The following is a 25394-nucleotide window of genomic DNA, read 5'->3' as shown; positions in this document are numbered from 1 at the left end:
GAACCTGTCAGCCAGAATGTTGGCAATATCTGTGGGTTCAGTGTATTTTTTGTTGTTGTGAACTAACTGAGCATATCTGAGGGTTTCCGCCCAGGTTTCTAACATAGCTGAAGAAGGCTTTGTGGTTATCTTTAGTGTCCTTAGCGATTTTTCTTTCAAAGTTGGCCTTGGATGTTTTTATGAGAGAACGTAGTTTTCTGCTAGTGTTGATCAGAGATGTTTTCCCTTTATGGGATTTTGCTCTGTCGTGCAGTAGCTTCCTTCTTTTGTTATACAAGTTGTTGATGGCTGAGGTCCACCAGACAGGACACTTGCCTTTGGTGGAGAGGGACTTGGATTTATTTGGGATTGCATCATCCATGCATTCTTGGAGATGTCCATAGAAAGCATTTGTGAAGGATTCAGCATTGTGGAATGCGGTATCCACTGGCCCAGTGGGCTTAAAGGATACCATCTCAGTCTTAAGAAAAGTGAAGTCTGCTTTTGAGAAGTTTTTCACCGTGGTCTTTTGTGCTGGGGGTGGAGGTGGGATATGTATATCCAGGATGATTAGTTCGTGGTCAGATCTCACTAGTGAGGGGTAAACCTCCGGTGTGGAGCATTTTGTCCCCATGTTTGTGATGATCAGTTCTAGTATATTATCTCCCCTAGTGGGAGAGATGACTAGTTGTTCAAGTGCATTTGAATTTATGAATTCCAGGAACCTTTGGGCTAGGGTGTTAGGGCTAGAATAATGTACCCAATCTATGTTAGGGTAGTTGAAGTCTCCCAGTATGATGGTATTTTGTGATACATTCATATCCTCCAATGTCTTCAGGAAGGCTGAGTGGGGTTCCTGAGATTGGGATGGTGGTCTGTAACATGCTACCAGTTGTAAAGCAGTTTTGCCTATGGTTAGTTGCACCTGTATGGTCTCCGATGCTTCATGTGTTGCTACTAACCTGGAGGTGTGGGTGTCCTTGATGAATATGGACACTCCCCCTCCCTTTGTGGTTCGGCCTGGGTTTTGGGCCGAAAAGCATGATACAAGGTATAGCCTGGTAGCGCTGGGGTGCTCTCAGGAGCCTTGAACCAGGTTTCAGTTACTGCACAGACGTCGATGTTCTCCATACTGAGGAGTGCATCGAGTGCCTGCATCTTGAGATTTAGACTTCTGGCGTTGAGCAGCATTACCCTTAGTTTTTTCCATTTTTGTTTTCTAAGGAGGTGGGTTTGTCTTTTGAGCCTTGCCTAAAAAAGGCACTATGGGGGTGGCAAGAGCCTTAGCCAATATCCGGAAGCCCAGTGGTGACAGGTGCAAGCCGTCCCTTGCGAAGCAGCGTGGCTTGTCCAACATGTCATCCCAGGCAGACAGACATTGGATCCCCTTAGAATGACACCAGTACTTGAGCCAATTATTAAAGCTGATCATCTTGTCTTTGTATTGTGGCATCATTCTTGGTGAGGGCAAAATGCTGCTCAGGGTCAGGGTCATACCAGCCTGGGCTACATAATCAGAGAGCTCCTCTATGTCTCTTTTTATGTAGTCCAGGGAGGTACGTCTCAGGTCATTCACGCCAGCATGGACAATGACGGAGTCATATTTGTACTTGCTTTGGAGTGACCTGAGTGCGTGTGTTATGTGGTGGATCCTAGCTCCTGATAGGCAGCTCACAGTCACCCTCTCCTTGTTCAGCCTGGTAAGCGGGACATCAGTGTGTCTGACTATGGAGTCACCTATTACTAGTGTATCAGGCATGGTGTTTGGCCTTAAGGGCTGTGATTGATTGACACACTGATTTATTGAAGTATGTGTTGCATGTGTTTTGTTTTGAGGTGGTGGATTTTTGGATGTCTGCTTTGGGAGCCTCTGTTTTGGTAAGTTTTTTATTAGAGCCTCCGAGTATGTCTTTGTGTTTTTATGTGTTTGGTTTGCAGTTGTGGTAGGTCTATGTGGGACTGGGTTTGTTGTGTGTGTGGTTACCATCTCCTCCTGTCTGGTCATGCCAGCCCTGAGTTGAGAGAGTTCAGCCTCCAGTTTGGCTATATAGTTGCATCTCTCACATGTATTTGTTGGGAGGAGGAGAGGGTTGTCTGTGTACATGAGACAATTGTAGCATTGTCTCAGGATACCTAGATTAACCAGCTGAACTGGAGAGGACGCCAGTAATCTACCACTCGACATGCTAGAACAGTATAAGGGAGTGCTGTGCCTTTAAGGGAAGTGGATAGTCACAGGGGTGGTAGGTGGATGTAGTGCTTACTTAGTATGAGAGTGCTTACTTAGTAGAGAAGTTTTGAGAACAAGTGCTAGGCTTATAATATAGCGAGTAGTTTGATTATACTAAGAGTAGAGCTTCCTTAAGGGAAAATTTGAAGAACAGACTTGGCGGAGCCAGAATAAGTTTAACCTAGTTTAACTGGTGCTGCGCTATGCGCGCAAATGCGGATTTTAAACCGGGAACTTCAAAAGAGCTAGAAATGGTCCAAAACAACCAATTACTACAGCTCCTGTGCTGAGGTCACTTCCTACAGGGACAGGTAGGCTGCTCAAGGCTCCCCACTCCCACTGGTGAACAAAGAAACTTCCTTCTATCCAAGTAAGGTAATGGACAACACAGGAACTACACCACAGCCCAGAATACAGCAAAGCCAGTAAACTGGTCTAAACTAGTCGAGGAGAGGCGGGAAAACAAGGATTATTTTTTGGGGTTTTTTTGTTTTTAGATAGAAACACACAGAAAATGCAGAAACAGTAATAAATCAGTTACACAGGCTAGTACACTTTAGTGGGCAGCCTCAATAGTTAAATTAAACAAACAAACAGACTTTCGATCAAATTCGACTAAAATGTAACTTTAAGTGCGGATATTAAATAATGCAGCAAACCGCTAAAAAAACAGTTTAAGCTTGTTTAGGGTAAGCTAGAGAAGGTATTTCAAGTAAAAAAACAGCAAAGAAACTTAAATCCAGAAAGTAGTCACTTTTCTGAGTTCTCTGTAGCTAGGACCACGAGGAGCTTGTCTGAGTAGTATAGCCAGAAAACCACCCAGAGGCGGATTTTAAACAGGGAACTTCAAAGAGCTAGAAATGGTCCAAAACAACCAATTACTACAGCTCTTGTGCTGAGGTCACTTCCTACAGGGACAGGTAGGCTGCTCAAGGCTCCACACTCCCACTGGTGAGCAAAGAAACTTCCTTCTATCCAAGTAAGGTAATGGACAACACAGGAACTACACCACAGCCCAGAATACAGCAAAGCCTGTAAACTGGTCTAAACTAGTCGAGGAGAGGCGGGAAAACAAGGATTATTTTTTTGTTTTTTTTGTTTTTAGATAGAAACACACAGAAAATGCAGAAACAGTAATAAATCAGTTACAGAGGCTAGCACACTTTAGTGGGCAGCCTCAACAGTTAAATTAAACAAACAAACTTCGATCAAATTCGACTAAAATGTAACTTTAAGTGCAGATATTAAATAATGCATTAAACAGCTAAAAAACAGTTTAAGCTTGTTTAGGGTAAGCTAGAAAAGGTATTTCAAGTAAAAAAACAGCAAAGATACTTAAATCCAGAAAGTAGTCGCTTTTCTGAGTTCTCTGTAGCTAGGACCACTCTGCAGGACCACGAGGAGCTTGTCTGAGTAGTATCCATTTTGACCTCAGGACTGTGTAGCTGCATACAGCAATTGGTCAACACCTTTAAGACTCTCCAAGGTTTCACGACTCCTCCCATCTCCCTTAATGCACCACACTCCCCTTCCTTTCCAGACATCACTTCTTGCATTTGGGTGTAATGCCGAGATGTGCCCAGGCTTGTTAATTAGCAATGTTGGTTTTCTTCCGTCTTCAAAGTAGTAATTCCATTCAAACTCACTGACTTTCAGGTTAGAACTTTGGTGGCTCGATCATTTCCTCCCCATGAAGACAGATCAGAGGATTCTGGTGTACATTCTTCTTACTCACTCTGTGACCTCTTTGAGTGTAGGAAGAAGAGGTGCAAAAGAAAGCACCTTGACTACCCTACAGAGTCCACCACCCTGGAAACTGAACTTAAATGGCCTAATCGGTTTGTTGCAATAAACTGGTACAGAAGGAATCAAAAGTCAATCTGTCCAGATCATACCAAATTACTTGGTTTTTACCAAGTTTTGGGGTCCAAATAATGGGGTGCCAAGATTGTGGCACCCCTTGATTTCCGATTTTTTTTCTTTGTTTTTTTTTTTTTTTTTTTTTTTCGTGCTTTGTGAGCTGACGTCATCATGCGGCTATTCAAATGCTTTATTTCTGGCTGGTTCAAATGCTTTGTGAGCGGGAACGGCACTCCAGGAGAATGGAATTTAGAAGGCTTTTTAATGGAATGTGCAATGCAAGTGAAAGGATTTTATATTCATGAACGGAAGGGCTGGCTGTGCAAGTGAAACAGACTTGAAGTAAGGAACGTTTTTATTGTATTTCTGTTCAGAAAGGGTGTGTGTATGTGTGTGTGTGTGTGTAAATGCCCCCATTTTAATACACCTGGTGGCTAGAGGTACTCAGGCTGAAACCTACAAAGAGCCTAAATTCCCTAGGCACCACCACTTGTAAATTTGTGCCTCAAAATCTTTGATCTGTTCCTCATAAAATCTGTGGTTTTCAGGATTTTTGTGGCAAATCACTGCAGGATTGAATTCATTAAATAATGATGAGCATTTGAATTTCAGACTTCATATTCTTCAGAAAATAAATGGTAACACAAAACCTTTTATTCTAGCAATTTCTACGTTTATAAAATCAGTATTTGAATTGTATCCCTATTTTGGGGCTGTATTCCCCCATTATTGACTTTGTCCAGGTTTTTTTTTACTAAGAGGTTGAGAGCTATGGTGAGAAATGAGAACTGAATTCACTAGATGATAGCCATTTAAGTTTCAGTCTTCCAGGAAACTGCTGATTTGGCATAGTGGTATGTTGCTCTGACTGTAGTACACAGGGTCCTGGATTCGAGACTTGCCAGTGAAATGCATGGTCGTAACACATTTTACTCTAGCAACCTTCCAAAATTATACAAGCAATATTTAAAATGTGTCCCTGATATCCCCCCCCCCCAAAAAAAAAAAAACTGAAATTGAAAATAAGTGCGAGAAGCTGTGCAAGATGCCTATGGCTTACACTACTGTCATTCTATTTATAGTGTGGGTGTGGAAGTAGACTTTTATGATGGAAATGTTCTGAATTGGGCAGTTGTGTCATTATTGGTTCATGCATTTTATTTCATTGCATACACACTACTGGAAAAAATGTTCAAACAATAAATGTAAACTGCGCTGTGTCTAACAAGTATGCTATATTATACAAGGAATATAATTTAATAAAGTCAGAATGGTCTATCAAAGAACATATGTACAATGTTCTTCGTGTTTCACTGTTGCAGTCATCACATTTAGGTTATACCTGCCAGGGTATCCCTCGGCCAGTCTGAATAACAGCTTCGGTTGCTGTCACTTCAGGACTGACGTCAGTTCATCAGGAGTATAAAATAAGAGGAGTCTAGTCTGGTGAATGAGAAATTACTCACTGAAATGGAGGAATTTCCTCCCACTAACATATGCAACCTTAAGGAATAATCTTCAGAACCCATTTGTCTGAAACTATCTGTTGCCGCAGAGAAAAAAATGGAGATTCAGACTTTCAGGAAGGGAAAAGGGACTGTCAAGGAGGGACATGGTCACTTAAAAAGTCATTCTGACTTGTTAGACTCTCCTTCCTTTTGGAACCCCTTGCCATTGCTTCTATTTACCAACATTTTGCTCTGTTTGTTTATTGCCAAATCTGGATGAAGGATTGAGAATCCCTTGAAAAATCTGGAAAAGGAGGGCTGAAGAATCAGAGAGATTTCCTGAATTGGTTTACCCCTGTTATCACATTTTTGATAACCGCTGTAGCAGAGGGTCCAGAAAACTAACTCTATGTCCAAAGGAGAATTTAAAATCTCATTTTTCACATCTGGGAGGTTCTGAGAATGTAGCCAGGCAAACCTCCTGAAAACAGTACCAGTGGTAATAGCCCTGGAAAAAGTATCAACAGAGTCATTCATACAATGGGTTGTGACCTGTGAAATGGAAGAAACTATACCATCTGAAGCAGATTTGTCCTCACAAGATGAAACTGCGTACAACACTTTACACACATACTTTCACATTTAAAAGAATAAACTTTTAACATATGAGCCTGACAATTCAGTACTCTGAAAAATCAAAATTGAGGAAGCATACTCTTCTTTCCAAAATGTAGCAATTATTTTACCATCCTCGTTAGAAAGTGAAGGATTGGAATTAACTACATGTTTAGCAGTAGTAGGATTAACTAAAGTTATAGCTTCTGGGTCTGGTTTGGGATGAATTTATACAAACTTGAAAGACTGAGGACTACCTTTTTGGAGGCAGCAGGCTGAATATCAAGGAAACTGCAGGCAACGAGAGAGAGAGATCCTCCAATGCTGAAAGCACATGAGGGATGGGGAGGGTTCTGGAGATTCCATTTGTAACAGCTGATAGTATTTTCAGATGGACTGAGAAACCTCAATTTGTTCAGTTGTCTGATTTGAAAGGAGGCAAACAGCTCTAGTTGTGGTGTTCCCCACAACTAGAGCAACTCCTAGAAGACACTCTCATTTGATTTCCATTCAGGAGGGTCTGTCCCGGTCCTGCTCAGCTCATCTGGCACTGTATTTTGCTCTGATGAAACGTAAGATGCTTGGGGTGCACCCCTACTTGATTATAAAGCACACCACAGTGGTGTTGTCTGTAATTACCTGAAGAAGACCTGGGGCCATAGATGATGAAAAAAATCTAATGCATGGATCTCAGCCAACATCTTTTAGACATTTATGTGCTTTGGTCTGTCTCAGGAGACCACAGGCTTTGCACCTTTACCCCCACAGAAATTGCTTCCCAAGCAAAATCTGAGCCCTTTATAGTTACAGACTAACTGCAGATCTGAACAGAAAAGGGGAGACCTGGATTCAGAACTATTTGTTGTCTCCACCAGTGCAGTTCCTTTTTTATGAAGCCCAAAACTGGAATCTGAAATTCCAGAGAATGATGATGTTGAGTTCATGTCTTTTTTTAGACCAAATTTTTTCTCAAATGTTACCTGGAAGGTGAAATCATGAGAATCATCGATGCCATGAACCCTAGAATCCTGAAATATTCTCTGAGACTGATTGGTGAAGCAAAGAAACTTTCCAGATAAAAATCCACCTTCTGTGTAAGAAATAACCTTTTGTGAAGAGTCAATAATGTAGGCCAAAAACACAATCCAGAGTCAAGGAGGATTTTAATATGTTTATTTGGAATCCCAGATTGATAAGGAGAGATGAAACCCATGCTAAGGACTCCTGACATCTGGAAAAAGACTTTGCAAAGATAAGTAAGTCACCTAAATAATGAATTATGTGAATGTCATGAGCAATCTGGAGCTAGACACTGTACAATCATTTTGAGCTGCAGATAACCCAAAGTGTAATGCAAAAAACTGATAATGTGACCCAGGCACCGAAAATCTGAGAATTTATTTTGAAGCCAGAGGCTTTGCATATGCAATAATAAGCAAATATTAGATCTAATAATAGGTATGAGGACTAACAGTATTTGAAGTGTCATTTTTGAATGTTGGTACTTTTCACATAACATATTAAGAAAGGTAAGATGCAGAAGTGTTCTCCATGGAAGTTCTTTCTTTCTGTGACTCCTAGGGTGAGTGATGAAGAACCTGTTTATTTTGGAGGATGTTGAGGAATTTCCCCTGAAAGAAGATATTTGTATCCAGTGCCAGCTGTATCCCTCCTGAACCATTCTTAGCACTCAAGTCTGAAACAATCTACTGCCGAAAGGAAATGCAAACAGCCAGTTTCTGGCACATATTTTGAGAAATAGAGGCAGAGGAAGAGGGTATGTGGGGATAGAAAACTGACATAGTCATTCTGAGGTATTAGACTGTCCCTTTGTGGAAAAGATCCTTGCTTTTTGCTGCTACCCTCCTGCCATCTCTTTTTTGCTTCCTTGTTTGCCTTGCATTAGCAGGGATGGCTCCTTTTGTTTTTTTAAAAGGAAAAAGGGATTTGAAAAATTTTTTAAAGAGGGGCTTGAAAAATCTTACAAACTTCCTGAATTACCTTCCCTCTTTCATCAAATTGTTTCTGGACTTGAGTATAGAAGGGCAAAATAAAACCTCCTTATCTAGTACAGACTTCAAAAATCTCAAGAGTTTATCAACAAATATTTGGTTACTTACCTAGACATATCTTCTCAAAACTGCAGTAGTAGTAGCAGTGGTCATAGACATCATATCTGCACAATCATACACACTCTTCAAAGCATGCTCAGATTGGGTTTCTCTGAGAACCAATCCCTCCTTTATGCCTAAGGTGGTTTTGAGTTTAACCCTTAACCAGTCTATTCACCTGCCTACATTTTTCAGCAATCCCCAAAGTAAAGGGGAAAGGATCTGCACTCTCTTGATGTGCATTGACAGCTGAGATTTTACTTACACAGGACTAAATCCTTTCGAAAATCTGAACAGTTATTGGTTAGTTTTGTTCCTGGGGTTCAGGGTAAAGCTATTTCAAAACAAACCATCTCCAAATGGATTGCTCATTGTATTCACTTTTGTTACCTGCAGCATGGGAAGGTTCCCCCTCAGGGTATTAGGACCCATTCTACTAGAGCAGCCTCTGCCGCCTTTCTGAGGGGTGTACCTACTAAGGATATTCTAGAAGCAGCTACTTGGTATTCTGTTCATACTTTCACAAAGCATTACAATCTACCTTTGTTTTCTAAATCCAGGGCTGGCTTTGCCTCTGCAGTTTTGCAGGGCTTCCTTACCAACCCTTAATCTGTGATCCTTCCTCCCCCCTTTGTCTTCTTACTGGGCTTTGGGAATCAACCCATATGTCAGGACTGCAACAGTGAAACACGAAGAACATAGTACAGTTGTGTACACTTACCATAAATGTAGATGCTCGAGTGTATTCACTGTTGCGGTCCTGGTTTCCCACCCTCCATTCCCCCTTTTTTCCTAAGGCACAGACTATAGATTTTCATTTTTTGTATGACGTGTCCAGGGTACTACCATTCTTGGGTTAGCCTTCTTTTGGGGGCTCCTGACGGTTAAGGCAAGAAAAACTGAGGAAATGGTGTCAGCTGCCTCTCTTTATACCTGACATACTGACGTCAGTTTTACAAATGGTAACAGCCGACGTCATATACCAAGGACTCTGGTATGCGGGCTGACTGAGGTCTACCGGGATCCAGATAATCCATATATGAGGACTGCAACAGTGAATACACTCGAACATCTACATTTATGGTAAGTGTACACAAGTGTATTATCTGCACAATCATACACACTCTTCAAAGCATGCTTAGATACTTGGGAAGTGTTAGAAACAATAGAAGTCAGAACAGAGCTACCCTCTGAAGGAGAACAGATGGAAAATACCCTTAAACTGTCTGCACAAAACAGAAACTACTTCTACATATATGCCTGGTAATTGAAAATTATATAATCTAGTATGGAAAAAGAGAAAATTCTCTTACCAAATCTGCCCAATACCTTGCCTTCTTTGTCCACTGAGGAAGGGGTGGCAGTAGCTAATAATCGGTTGTCAGCTGACAAAAAGGTAGATATCGTAGCTGGATAAGATCAAAAACAAAATGTAATAGTCTGAGGAACTTTATACAGTCTTTTTGCCTTTTAGGGAGCTGAAGGTTGAGAGTCAGGATTATTACAGGCAGCATTAAAAGCATCCACCAAGGCTGGCAATATGGAAGGGAGGGGTGTAAACTGAGGTATATCCACTTATAATATCTCCTCAATTCAGGGCAACATCCATCTGTTTTTACAAAATTACCTCATTCATCCTGGAAACAGTCTGAGGGGAAAAAATTCCTCCAAAGGAGGTGGTAAGGAGCAAGTTTCCTCTAAATTAGAGCTATGGATTTGTGAGGCTCCATTTCTGTCAGAATCCTTTAACAAGTTTTCCTCAGGAATTTCTTGAGTAACGTCGCTCTCTGGTAAGGATTTATGAACACCAGGATTAACAGTCTATAATAATGCCTGCTTAAGACAACATTTGTCATTTCTAGCAGCCACCTTGTATTTAATGAACATCTGACCTGTTTTCTCTCTGCATGTTTCCCCTTAGATGATGATTAATAATAGACCTGAATTCAGAGTAGGACTGAGGTGAGTAAAGCTTCCTATACTTTTCCAGCTATGATACAGAAAATATGGTTGTTACAGTAGAGTTTGTTCTGTGGAGTATGTAAAGACATAATGAACAGAATGGATCTAAGGGGGGGTAATGAAAATGTCTAACTGAAATCCCACCACTTAAAAGTGATAGGAATCCAATTTAAGCAGTTTGAAGAGACAACACACCAGTGGCATGTCAAACCTCTTTTGAACAGGTAATCACTCAGCTTTAGAGAATTTTGCAGTGGTAGTGTTGGCATTTATGAGAAGATGGAGATTAACTAAACTGAATGCCTTAAGTCTATAAAGGCAGAGTCCCTGAGGTTAGCCCACATTTATTAGAATGTCTGTGAGCACACAGCCATGCAACACAATAGTTCTGTACAAATTCTCAAAATTAAACACGTGTGTGAATAATTCTATACAGATGCAGTCTTAGCATTTAATCTGCATACCTTTCCTAACTTCTTACAAGGCAAACCAAAAATATTAGGAGAATTTACTTCTTAAAATACTGTGTTTTGAAAAAATGAGTCGGTAGTTTTACTCTTGTATTCACATCAGCAGTTTTTTTTTGTTCCCTCTAACCTCATTTTTACTGACCCAGCCCCAGTACTCAATGTCCATTTTTTGTGGTCAGTAGGGTGTCATGAGGGCTCATTTCATCTGTGCTTCTGTCGTGGGGATTTTTTTTTTATGAACTACCCACTTCTCTTCCCGCACCCCCATGCTCATTGATTATGTCCGAGGGCAACTCCTCTCTTTGAACGACACCTCCCTTAGGGAGCATATCAATGAGCACTGTCCCATCTTGGATGGGCAGGCCCATCACTTCCATTCAGTCATCTTAGCCACTAATCGAACTTAGGTCGACTGGGCCATAGTCAAGGTTTTATCCCACTATGCCATGAGAGTGGCTCACATCAGCAGTTTCTGACTTAATATTGAGAGCTGGTCAACAAAATAGGTTAATAACATGGACACAACTCTCTGAATATTTTAGAAGGCATCTTTCTTCTGGAAATAACTAGCTTCCTTGATATGGGCATGTGAGACTGAAGTCTCATTCAGCAGGTCCATCAGGTACCACCTATATATGAAAATCTATCTGAAATCAGAGTGTCTTTGTAAATAATTTTTCTCTCTTCCTTGGACTCCAGTAAGTTTTGCAGTTGTAACTTTGCTTGCCATTCCCTCACAACCCTTGCATCCCTCAGTTGTTACTTCTACATGTCTCTGACAGGACCCTAACAATGGGTGGACTCCCTGACTTCTCAGGGAGTTGACCGTCTAGTGCTGATTTAGTAACACACCTGTGGAGCGAAGGATTTTAATGGGTAATACAGGACACGGCACTAGGGGCCATCTTGTATGAGATGGTGGTCAGCTGTCTGTGGCTCTATCACCCTTTCCAGGGTGCTGCTGTCGGGTGTTCATCTGGGCAGACAATAAGGAGTACCCTGAGGGGCAGTCCACTTCTTAGCCCACCCTGGTGTTTGTCCCATAAGATCTGCCATGTATCATGGCTCAGTGAGCTTTCTGATTAGCATGCCCCCCCCCCCGAAGACGGACATGTCCATCCTCTTAGCCTGAGTCATTAAGTGGCTAGTCAAACTTCGGGCAGGTGGGCCATTACCCTCTATGCCATCGCGTAGCTGAGGATATTTACTGTACTTAGCCTATATTGCTCTGTTGTGTGTTTTAAATTGTCAGTGGTGTAACTGAATAATTCATTACAGTCACACCACAGACATAACTTTCACCTCATGACATTGTGTAGCATCCTTATGTCAAACTGCATGGTGCAACTGACTAGAACATGGCATAGTATAAATGACCCTTCTGCTCTGCAACACTCCACCCAACTGAAAAACTGAGGAGTCATGGAGAGCTGCCTTGGCTTTCACACTGAAGAATTTCGATTACAGCATGGGCTAGTGCACTTAGCTTTTTTCCAACCTCTATGCAACATGACACATTTACCTTATTTCACTTTAAAACATGCTGTATTGGTTGAGGTCTGTACCAAAAAAGTACATTTCATTTTCCCCTCCCCCAAAAAACTATATAACTCTTTCTGCTTCTCTTATCTGTGCCTCATCTATACATGTTAATAATACTTTGACTTCACATATGCACACCATGCCAAATGTATCAACTCATAGAACTGGATTTCTTTTTTAATGAGTTGCGTAAGTCGACCATCTGTGTCAGTCAGTTCACTTCCTTTAAGCTGTTCTACAAAGTAATGAAGAACAACACATCTACTAGGAGTACACCCAAGACATTTCCTGAAATGCCTATATACTGCATGTCTGAGGAAAATCACTAAAACATTTTTTACAGTTGAACAACCCCCCCCGTCATACTCCCATGAAGAAGACTTCGCCTCCTTATTAATATACTAAATCCACAGTCATATGAACCTTGGAGAAAAAGGAAACACGACTTGCACTATTGTTATTTCGCACTACAGTAAACACACTCCAGCATCAAATGTTTGATTCAAGCAGAATATTTCCAGGAGTCCTATATTTAAACAGATCTAGGTCTCCCAAGAAAAACTGACAGTTAAGAAAGTCAAGTTTAAAGGCCTTACTTTGTCATAAAAACTGCTCAGTTTTTGGCCATTGCTCAAACATTTCCTTTTGCAGTATACAGACACAATCCATCTTAAAATGTATAGTTATCCGTTTTTTCTTCTGATGTACAGTTTTAATGTAAAAATCTTCCTTGCTGCAATCATTTGTTGTAGATTACTAGTACAAAATCAGAGGGAAATGTGCATACATAAACAAGACTAGGTTGTGGCATTAATGTAACATAGATCTTTAATATTAAAAGCCCAGTGTACCTTACTAAGGTAGCCAGTAGTAAACCCTGCCATATACTACTTTTGTGTTAACAATAGATGATTTTTTCTTTTTTTTTTGCATATACAGCAGGGGAGAAGCAGCAATCCCCTTACTGCATATGGGCATTTTGTCTCGCTTTCAGCTGTTTATATCTACTTCCAAAACTACTTGAAAAAGGTATGAAGTTTTTAAAGTAAGTCACACCAAGTCTATCCATATCATTACTTTAAGATAAAACAGAATTATCTTAAACATAATTTTCTAATTGTTTTACAACAGGAGATTTCTATACATTATGTCACAGAAACTTTAATACAACAAATAAAACTGTCAATCCTGAGTGTCAAAATGTACATTTGATAATCTTATTCTAAAAATACAGTGAATAGATAATGACATTCTGTGAGTGGCTGACGGATAACTGGCTCATCCCAGAAATGACATATGCATATATAACTTCCCTTGTTATATTGTAATCTCAAGTCATAGGTAACAACATTGTAAGGCACTCATTGTTTGCAGTCCTCTTAAATATTGTCTAGAATAACATGTATTTTTGTCTGATGTTAGTCACACTTAATAGCAGAATTTTCATGACATGCTGTGTTACAGGCATGCAACACTGATTGCAAAGTTGAATGAACAGGACTATGTATCTAAATTAAAAATAACCTATGATCCATTGCAGTTTAGTGATACATGAATTAAATGTTTGGTTTTAGGTCCATTCTACATGTCATACATCAGCCATCTTTCGCCCAGATGGAATAGGAGGGAGAATGGGTTTTGTGTTGGTACCAGGCCGAGGTGGAAGAGTGGTTACTCTAGGAGAAGCAAGACTGATGTTGATTTCTGTTTTTTCCCCAAGAGCACCTTCAGAGATGGGTCGTGGTGTTCCTGGAGTACTGCTTGAATTCTGTTCATCTGAATATATAAACAGAAAGAAATACCTTCTTAGAAGGAAAACAGGCTTTTTAAAATAAAAAAAACTATATATATAAAACAATGTTATCAAAGGTCTGAAAATTTCCAGAACTGTAAAGGTCAGACCAAAGTTGAAGGCACTCATAACTAGTTATTCCAGAATTTGGATGATAACCAATTCACAGTCCTTAAGCAATTTACCTCTCTATTCTCACAGACCAAACCCCTAGCATACAGTGAAACACTTTTCCACTCCATATCTCATACACAAGTATGCTCAGCCCCTCACACTATAACAAACTTGCTGCTCCGTAAGTGACTGCAGTATTTTTCCTTTTTCATAAAGTCATTGGAATATAGTAAATACTTAGTCGTCATATCAGCTAATCTGAGCTGCTTTCTTCAGTGGGCAACTGTTAGAATGTCCCCTTCAGATATTGTCAGCTAGGCACACTTCTGAATTTTCTGTGATTCTTATGTTTGGGAGCAATGCAGCTTTCCTCCTAGCAAGCTTCATAATGCTGGGCTAGAAGGGTGTGTTCATCCCTTGCACTTACCCAGGTTGACCCATATGCACTAAATGTACAATACTTTCACAGCACAAGAAAAAAAAAACACGACAAAGGATGGAAAGGCAATCTAGATAAAGGGAATGCCAGATGATTCATATGCACTCTCTGTAGAAGGCTTCCTCGCCAATTAAGCAATATGGTGAGTACATGTATCTGATGTCAGATGCTTTCTGCAGTCACTTTTGGGAAGACTGCAAAACCATGAAAAATAAATTATCAAAGAGGCTAGATCTAGGAAAAGGCCCAAAAGCAAAGGATTACAACAATAATTCCTGAAACACTGAGGTGCCAAACGAGGCCTGACTTGTGGACTCATGATCCAAGCTTTAAAATACAGTTGCATAACAACAATCGCAGTATAACTTGGTTTAGTGGAGGTTCTTTGTGTGTGCACGCGCGCACATGCATGCTTATGTGTGTTGTGCAAATGAAATGTGTTTTGAGGTGTGAAAATGGTCTCCTATGTTCAGTAAATATTTACATTTCTCACATACTGAATCATTGTGAGGTAGCAATAAAGAGTTTTCAGTAAGCATGAGGCAGTTGTTAAACTGCTTCAAAATACCTAGTGCTATCAGGCTGGTCTAAGAAGGGACAAAAGCTGATGGAGATTCCTTAATCACCAGTGCAGATGAAAGGGTATGAGAAAACAAAACAGCTTAATAACTTAACTGTTATAAGCAAGATGAATGGGTCTGACTTTAGAAAAAGGGATAATATGGGATTTGGTCAAAGGATAGAAAAATACGGAATGAGAATACTGTAGTATTCATAAGTGCAAAACACCTTCTTCTTCTTTCGGCTTTTCCCGGTTAGGGGTCGCCACAGCGGATCACCTGTCTGCTTATGACTGGCAGTGGAATTTTACTGTGTCGAGTTGCCACCCCGGCACCCAACCTTCCACAGAAGGCACACACATACCTAGGGCCAATTTAGAGTATCCAATCCACCTACTGCATGTCTTTGGGATGTGGGAGGAAACCCATGCGACCACAGGGAGGACATGCAGACTCCGCACAGAAGGCACCCCAGCCGAGAATCGAACCAGAGAACCTCTTGCTGTGAGGCAGCAATGCTTACCGCTGCACCACCGTGGCCACCCTTCACAAGTGCAAAAAATAAAATGTAAAATTAACATAGGTTCATAGGAGGATACTAAGCTATTGCCCCAGAGGCCCTTATAAGCTTAGCCAAGAATTTCACCCATGTTCCCACAAAGTCAGCACCTGTTTTCCCTGTCCAGCAGGGACACAGGTGGGATCCCAGGGGTATATTTTCCCATCCAGTCGTCCAAGTTCCTCTTAAAAGAGGCCTAGTGAGGTACTCTGCTTGACATGGAGAGGAAGTCTATTCCACAGATAGAGGAGTTGTTGGAACAGAAATCTATCTTGCCAACTCGGTTACTGACTAGTAAGTACACTGCCTGGATGCCTGCAAAGAGGAAACTAAGACAGCCTGAAAGAAAATCAACAAGAAACAGTGAAGAGAAAACACTGACTGGGAAGAATCCCGCAGCTGTTTAGCAAAAAAACAGTTCAAGCTCCAGCTTTAGAGCAAAACATTGCTTCCAGTAATTGAGAGGAAAACGTAAGTAAAATGTGCTCAGAGCTGATTAAAACACACAAAGTGCTGAAGGAGTATATCAACTCAAATAAAAAAGGCTAAAAAAATGGAAAAAGCACAGATATTCAGATGTGCTGATACAAATGCAAAAAATCAGACTGAAATGAAGAGAAGGTTGGCAGAATAAGAGACTACGCAAGAGAAGATGTTTCAGAAAATGGTAGAATGAGAGGACAAAGCACCCAGGAAAAATCAGAGATTCCCTGTCATACCAGAGAAAGTAGAAGAAACAGACTGTATTAATTTTGTGGAGGCACAAATATGCACTGGACTGGTATTCTGCAGCAAGAATTGTTAATTGAAAGGGCACACTGTGTGGCCATGAGAAGGCATCCTAGACAATTTATTAGTAAAGATGCAAACCTACCAGCAGACAGAGTTGATCCTGACAAAACTGTGGCAAAATTTGATTATAAGGGTGAGATAATACACATTTGAAATTATATCAGTTATTTGCAGAGAACATGTCTTGGCTAAAACTAAAATAAAATTATGAAGCCCTCTCCCCATGTAAATACTTCTCCTGAGTGAATTTTTTTGTACGCGTCTCCTGACTGATACCTTTTAACAATGAGATCCCTTTGATGCTTTGTAAGTAAGCTCTCTGCAAACCATGGCTTTTACTGTAGCAGGCAACTGAGTAAATGCCAGGAAAATCATACTAGGACAGCTGAACTTTATTTGGGGTTAATCAGAGTCCCTTTAATTGATGGCAGGTGTGTACCCAAGAAGACTGAATGCTGTAATTAAATCAAAAGGTGCTTCAACAAAGTATTAGTTTAAGGGTGTACACACTTATGCAACCAGCTTATTGTACGTTTTTTATTTTTTCCCCTAACAGATTTGTTTGCTTTTCAATTGAATTGTACAGGTTAAAGGTCACATTAAAGGTGGGAAAAGTTCTGAAATGATTTATTGTGGTCTGATTTTTTTATAACACAAAAATCTTTCATTTTAACAGGGGTGTGTACACTTTTTTTATATTCAGTGTACATATTGTTATTCCATACTCAAGTTTAAGTCTAATGCAAGTAACAAACAATGACTTCATCACTTCTGATTTCATAGACTTCATAAATCTTTTTGTACAACCTATAGTTCTATAGCTATCATTAACCAATTGGTTGATATGATTAGAAAAAAAATCAAAGCTAGATCTACCCATATACCCAGGTCCTTAAATTTACAGTTTCAATCACCATGTTCTGATTTAAATGTGCATCTTTCAATTTATGTCTCCAAAATCTCATATGCTTGGTTTTTGATCTATTTATCAGCATATTATTCTCCTGTGCTCATTTGGCCAGTTTAGTCAAGTTCTTTTGCAGGCATGCCCTATATCTAACCAGTTTACCCATTTTCAAGTATTCTGAATATAGAAATGTAGAACACCTTAGATGAAAAAGAGCTGAAAGTATCTAAACAAGTATGGGCCTAGGACAGCGCCCTGTGGGACTCCCTGACTGTAACCTCGAATTTCACCTGTCCACTTGCAGTATGATACTTGCCACATCCTATTTGTAAGCCATGCAGCTATCTAACTTATCAAGAGTACATTGATACCTAGTTGTTCTAATTTATTGATCAGTCTTTTGTGTATACCCTGTCACACATTTTCATTCACATCTGTTATTATAGGTTCATAGGTTGGTACTGGGCTATCTGCCCAAAGGCATATATTAGCCCAGCCACGTTGTGCGGTATTCACCACCCCTTTAGTAGTTCCCTAGACCCTTGTACTAGCAGCTAGTACCCTTGGCCCATATCTAGTAGTGCTGTTGGTGTGATCCCCGGTGTGAACTTTGTTACCCATCCACTCATCAAGGTTCCTCTTAAAGAGTGATAGTGAGGGGCTCTGTCTTATGTAGATCGGGACCCTGTTCCATAGTAAGGGAAGTCTCTGCGAAGGGAATCTATCCCTCCAGCATGTTCTATTCATTGTTGTGTCATAGAACACTGTTTCAGGTGGCCATAGAAGTGTTTTCAACATGTGTATGCTGACATATGGTTTCAAGTCCCAGCCTTTCCAATTCTGACAATAATTTATTCAGTATAACTTTCTCCATTATTTTCCACAACATGAAAGTAATCGTGTGGGTCTGTACTACCCCCCTTCCCTTAAAAACATGTTTAACAAGTGCATGTCTCCAGTCTTGAGGAATCTCCCTATATTTGTACAACCTAGTAAACAAAAGTTATAATGGTACTGTAAGTTCATGGCGATTCTCAGGTCATTATTACTAATTTTGCCTCCTTCTTGTGCTTTGTTTGGATCCAGTTTGTGTAGTTCTTTTTCAATATAATCTAAATTGATTTCGGTATTTGAAGTTACCTGCATGTCACTAGAAAAAGTTATCACCCCCTTTGTGCAGCCAAACTGCTTTGCATAAGACTTTTAAATATATTTATAATCTGTTTAGTCTGAGAATAAATTTTAGACTCTACACACAGTTTATCAATTTGTAATGTATCTATAAAATGGTTTTCTTTTATGCTCAATATTTTTATATACATTTTCTTGATCTTTTATTTTATTTTTTATTTTACATTTGTTGACCGGGCTAGTCTAGCTGGACATGTATCCGTTTTCAGTAGAGGCCCGGGGAGAAAAGCTCCAGTACAGGCAATAAACAATGATTTGGCAAATAAAGCATTAATATTTATTTATTTATTTATTTTATTTATTTATTTTTTTATTTTACATTTGTTGACCGGGCTAGTCTAGCTGGACATATATCCGTTTTCAGTAGAGGCCCGGGGAGAAAAGCTCCAATTACATGAAGTAAGAAAACATTTCAGCAAAAAACAAATCAAACTACAAAAAATACAATGGTAGGCTTGTGTCAGAATTAACAAAAAAAAAAAACAACTAGCAGACACAAGGCAAGTTAACCAAAAACAGCTGGTTAACAATACAAATGTCAGGAATGCAGCATACTAAAGTTAGAATAATAAAAACTTATAAGAAAATAACAAGATGGTCAAACATGCAGAAGGAAAATAAAACAAATTGTTTAAAAAGAATATAAAAGAAGTAGATGGCATCAATTAGTTATATTATTTAGAGGGACAGTTAGGGGATAGTGAGGGGAGGGAGTAGTAAGGGAGAAGTAATTTCAGTCTGGTTTAGTACAAGGACATAGCCACTGAGTTTTAAGATATTCTTTGATGTGTTTTTTGAATAGGGGTGTGGAGTCTAGGTTAGTTATTTCTTGAGGGAGTTGATTCCAGATTTTCCCAACAGAGTTTGCAAATAATGAGTCACCAGCTTTATTGTATGATTTAGTAGAGGCTACTAGAAGTTTATTAGCACAGCGTAGAGTAGCTAGGTTCTTATAAGGTGAGATAAGTTTTGTAAGGCTTGGGGTAGCTTCTGGGTAGTGAAGAGACTTATGAACGATAAGTAGTTGCTGATAGAGTAAGTGGTTATTTAGTTCTAACCAATCGAGTTGCATGAGGTTGAGACAATGGTGAGTTCTAAAGGGAGTAGCAGAAATGAATCTAGATATACTATTATAACAGGTAGAGAGTTTGGTCAAGTTATTCTTTGATAAGTTAGTATATATAGCAGTGGCATAGAAAAGGGTAGAGATCAGGTGGGTCTGGGCAATGGTCTTTCTAGCTGCTGGGGTAAGAAAGGGTTTAATTCTGTAGAGAGTACCTATTTTTTTGTTAACTGATTTAATGGTGTTGTTAATATGGTCATCAAAATTAAGACGGTTATCAATAGTTACACCTAGTAGGCGAGTGGTCATGTCTGGGTTAATACAGGTAGCATTATTAGAGGAGATGGTAAAGAAAGGTGTGGAAGATTTGTGAGTCGGAGTGAAGAGAAGCAGTTTTGTTTTTTTGGCATTAAGAAGAAGGGAGTGTTCCATAAACCATTTTTCTACATCGTGGAAGACTGTTTGGGTGAGGGACTGGAGGGAGGACACATTATTAGCAGAACAGATTAAAGTTGAGTCATCAGCATACTGAATGCAGATGGCTTGGGGTATATTCACGTGTAGGTCATTTATAAATAAAGAAAAAAGAAGGGGACCTAAAATAGAGCCTTGAGGAACTCCAGTGTTTACTGGTAGTAAGGAAGAAAGGTTGTTTTCCCATAGCACTGCTTGTTGCCTGTTTTGGAGATAGCTCCGAAACCATTGAAGTGCTTGTGAGCCAAGAGAGTATTGATTTAGTTTATCAAGAAGTATGTTATGGTTAACCATGTCGAAAGCTTTTGACAAGTCAAGAAATAGAGCAGAGGAAAAAAGATTATTGTTTTTGTTGTTATTTATGGTGTCTGTGAAAGAGAGGAGGGCAGTTGTAGTGCTGTGGGAAGGTCTGAAACCATGTTGACAATTGGCTAGTAATCTGTTTTGTAGAAGATAGTTGTCTCATACTATGTTTAATTTGTTAGTACAGCTTGTTTATTTTAGATTTCAAAGTTGTAGTTCAATCTCTTTTCCATTTTGTTATACTTTTGTCTCTCATCTTAATCAAGGATCTTGCTCTTACGGAAAAATATTCTCCTGAAGTTTGTGTGCCTAGATCCTGATGTTAAACATTTTTTTTAATTCTTTTGAATTCAGTTTCTCTTTCAAACCTTTCCACATTCCTTCTGCAGTTTTTCCATTGAACACATCACTCCAATTAGTTTTGCATAGTGACAGTTTTGCTTTCAAACATCTGGCTACAAATTTACCATTACAACCTCATGATCAATGCACATCAATGGTGGTAAAACTTGACATGAAATAACAGTAATTTCTTTAGGAGCACAAACAATGTCTAGTATGTTCCATTCCACAGTAGGCTTTTTTTATAATTTGAAGCTATTGTTGTTCCTGAACATACACTGCAAATGTAAATAATTTCCTTACTAATGCTGTTGAATCAATATTATTCCAGTCTGTTTTCTGGCAAATTGAAGTCCCCAGCCACTATTATTCTTCTTCTCTTCTGTGTTTGATGCAAGAAATGTATAAATTCCTCTAGATCATCAACACTTGACTTCAGTGGCCTATACACTCCAACAATTGTTCCAAGGTTGTATTTCTTGTCAGTTACACAATCTACAGTATTGGTGTTATCACTGAACATGTAATAATCACATGCCCCGTAACAATCTTTATTCCTATCATGACACCTCCACCTGATTTTTTGTTAGAATGTCAAAGTAAAAACATTTATACCATGATAGAACTAGTTTCTGGTCATTGTTCTTTAACCATGTTTCACAAACAATAACGACATCAGTCTTGTGGGAATGTAGCAAAATTTCCAATAAAAAAAAGCTTTAATAATAATGCTTCTAGCATTAACAACTATCAGAAATGCATCAAATGTTGCTATCTGTGAAATGTTAAATGTTCAGACTGGCAAAAATCCTGCCTTGTGTTTGTCAAATATTCTAAAATATCTGTTGCAAAAATTATCTTCCTGATCTCGACAAGTGCAAGCCATCCTGTCTAAGGACATCTGTACCCACAATTAGGCTTGGATGCTCTATACATTTTCATTTTTTTTAAACAGGACATGTTTTATGTAGGTATTTACCCAAAAATCTTTTCATTTACAGTGACCGAACTCTCCTTTCTATATGTGATTTGTGAAAAATATGCTCTAACACCTGTACAAGCTGTGCTATTTAAGAAGGCTGTAAGTTCCCTACTAACAGTCAGAGAGTCCTTGTGGGTGAGATCATTGGTGCCAACATGAATAAAAACATATCCATACTTCCTAACGTTAAGGCATTCTAAGGCCTTTCTCACATCCTGTTTTTGCTCTGGCAAGCATAACGCTTTTCAAAGTTCATTGTCTTCTCTGTTAATGTTAAGATTTAGTTCCTTTAATAACTGACTCTCCAATTACAAATCTTCAACCCCCAATTCAAGCATATCTGCTCTATCAATTGTTACAATGGAATAATTTTCAACACCATTAGTCTTATTAATCCCGCTAATTTAATTGCTTATTACATTTGCAAATATACAGTTCTCATCCAGCTGGCTTTGTACATTCACAGCTTGTGCCATGTCAACTTCTGTCTTTCTCCTCTTTTTTTCTTACAGTAATGTTCTTCAATCCTTCTACATACAATTTTGATTTTTTTTCTTTTTCGCCTGTGCCCTGCCTCCTTTTTCTATATTCTCTTTTTAAATATGATGCCTCTTTCTGCAGACTGAAGGATTTCTGGTATGAAAATGTTATCATACCTGGTAAATCTGTATGTTACACAAAAAACAGTATCTTTTTAGTATGCATATATTGCTGTATAGACATTAATCAGTTTCTTTTTCTTCGTTATTTGTTGTGAAGTTTGTCCTTTCTTTTTTTATTTCTTCTATATGCTCTGAATCCTCAGACTGCTGAATACTTGCCTTCAGAATTACACAGTTGTATTATCTTGTTTAATAGGGGCTGAATGATCTTTTCTGACAAAACACTTCCTTTCCTAATTGTGTTCTATGTTCTTTGCCTAACATTATTTATGTTATCATTCCAGTCAATAATATATGTAACAACAGTTCTCCAAGCTGTGCCAATTGCACAAATGCAGTCATCATCAGTAAGTCTAGATTTACTACTACTAATAATGCTAAGCAAATCTTTCATCTTTTGACATGAGGAACACAGATCACCAGTGTTTTCAGGTGTTACCTTTAAATATACTTAGCATTTGATTTAGCACACTGTACAAGGTACTTGTGCTTTAGCAAATCATTAATGGCATACTCATTTAAGGAATCCATTTTTAGCTGCAAATAAAAGAATTCTAAAACAAAGGAGTAATCAAAGTCAGTTACCACAGAATTCACAGAGAGTTTAAATCAACTTCTGTAAGAAAAAAATCTCACAAAGTATATAAAACTAAATATTAAATTAAGTAGAATAAAGTTGTTGCTCTGACTGTACCAGTTATGAAAGTTGCACAAAAGCTACAATTCTTTTACATCACTCACAAATGTGAGCTATAGCTTCTGCTCACTGTTGCATCTCTTTTTAACAGTTGTTGTTTGTCTTTCGGCTTTTTCCTGGTAAGGGGTCGCCACAGCGGAACTCCGGTCTAATGATTGGCAATAGATTTTTTACGAAACACCGAGGTGCCAGCTCAACGCCCAAACTTCAACGAAGGCACGCCCATTTACGCACGCATGTCTTTCAAACGCTACCCAACCACGGGGAGGACATGCAGACTCCACACAGAAGGCACTCCCAAGCCAAGCCGAGAATCGAACGGGAGAACCTCTTGCTGTGAGGTAACAACACTACCGCCGTACTACCGCGGCTCCTATCTCTTTTTAACAGTAAAGATCAATAAATTACAAACTAGCACAGGATTCCTTCTGATAAGCTCTGGATTGTCCTCTCTATGGTGAATTTATAGCTGACTAGGCCCCTTGGGATGGCTACAGTTTGCCTGCCTAAAATCTATCCCTTTCTAACAACAAACAGTGAAAATTAGAGTTAACATAACATATGAATCAAAGTAAATCTTGTCTACAAGCTATCCCTTTCTTCCCACAAACAGCGAAAAACAGTGGAAAACATTAAAATATAAATTAAAATAAATAATCTCTTACCAGGCAACTGGACAGTCAATCATAAGCCAACAAAAGACTGTTTAGATAAGCTGTGATGGTGAAACAGTGCACATTTGAATGGATGACTTTGTCAGTATGTTTCAGAGAATGTCTTGGCTAAAACTGAAAAAAAAGTTATGGGAGATCCCTCTCCCAGCTTAAACATTTCTTATGATTGGAACTGTGCATCTGCATTGGATGTTTGTGTGAAGCCATTCCAACCTAGCACTACTGGCAAACACAATAATGCTATTTAGTCACTGCTGTATTCGAACAGCTACATATCTAGTATACAATCTACAGTACACAGTATCAGTTGCAAGCATCACAGAAAAGTCTGATTACAATGGTGAGACAGTGCACATTTGAAAAGGATGACATCGTCATTGTTTCAGATCACATGCTAAAGTTAAAAGGGGAAGTAATTGATGGAAGAGCCCTCTACCAGTCTGTTTCTCCTGAATGGAAGTGTATACATGACATCTATGGGTGAAGACATTACTAACTAGCACTAGAGCGAGAGAGACACAGACATACACACTTTATTCTCTGCTATTTACACAAGCTCGAGCACACTGTATGAATCACAGCACCACAGGAGAATTTTGATTACTACTATGAGATAGTTCATATTTGACAGGCTGACATCTTCAATGTGTTGCAGATTACATGGTGTGAAGCACATATTTCTGTGAAAAGGAATGTGTACTGACAAGCAAACATTCCAGCAATGTATATCCTTTTAGTTAAGGGTAATGTAGTGTGTTTCACACTATGTTGTATTGACTTTGTCACTGATGGATGTTAACCGCAGGTTTCAAACAGTGGACCGAGAAGCAAGTATTCCTAACTGTTTATCTCATGAACATTTCATACAATTCTTCACTAGCTGGTGTGCCACTGTGAATATCATGTTAAATGTCAATAAAAACATATAACATGTCAAACATATGAAAGGATGCTACTTAACACCCAGGAACTAATTTATGTTTGCAAATGTTCAACACTATACATAATCAGGTCTAATGTGTTGTGCAAACATAATGGAGATAATGTAATTATATTGTAATGTTTAGATACAATCACATTAACGTCATTACATACCGAGTACAACAAGCCACTAAAACATGTACAATGAATATAAGCAGTAATGGCAAAGCATTAATGCATGTGTATTTATTTATTGAGGTGTTATACTCTGACAGGGAATTAGCAGTGGCCTGTGGTGCTGCATGCCAAGCTTTACACAAATAAAAAGTATAGATTTATAGATATATCTGCATCCAAGGCCTTTCTGAACAGGTGTATCCCTCAGGCAAATATATCTGTTTCTGTGACATCACTGATCACTGCAGTAACTACATGAAAACATACATATCAACCAGAAAATATTTCACAAAATGTAAATTGTGCACACTGCTGCATATTGTCACAATAAAAATCCATAAGTTGACCTGAAGACTTGCAGTTATAGCTTGTAAGATATGAGGAGGCTTGTGATGATTGTGAAACATATAAAGAACCAAGCAGGGTACTGCCTGGGATTAAAATATGTTTCCATAAGTTAACAGTGTAAAATGTAATGACAAATGCTAATCTTCAAAATTTTAGATCTGATGCTGGATTCAAACACCT

General features: G+C 39.0%; 1 protein-coding gene across 3 annotated transcripts in view; it reads right to left on the bottom strand.

Annotated features, from left to right (window-relative positions):
* Positions 1-13022: 13022 nt before the first annotated feature.
* Positions 13023-25394, bottom strand: part of LRGUK (leucine rich repeats and guanylate kinase domain containing) — a 1953320-nt gene continuing 1940948 nt past the window's right edge. For all 3 annotated transcript variants that reach the window (XM_044088664.1, XM_044088665.1, XM_044088666.1), the window contains one exon: positions 13023-13993. In XM_044088664.1, coding sequence (XP_043944599.1) covers positions 13806-13993 — 188 coding nt within the window. In that variant the 3' untranslated portion in view covers positions 13023-13805. The remainder of the gene's footprint in view (positions 13994-25394) is intronic.

The sequence above is a fragment of the Protopterus annectens genome, chromosome 11.part0, assembly GCF_019279795.1.
Source record: "Protopterus annectens isolate FY-2018-M chromosome 11.part0, PAN1.0, whole genome shotgun sequence".
NCBI lineage: Eukaryota > Metazoa > Chordata > Ceratodontiformes > Protopteridae > Protopterus > Protopterus annectens.
This window is presented reverse-complemented; position numbering and strand designations above follow the sequence as displayed.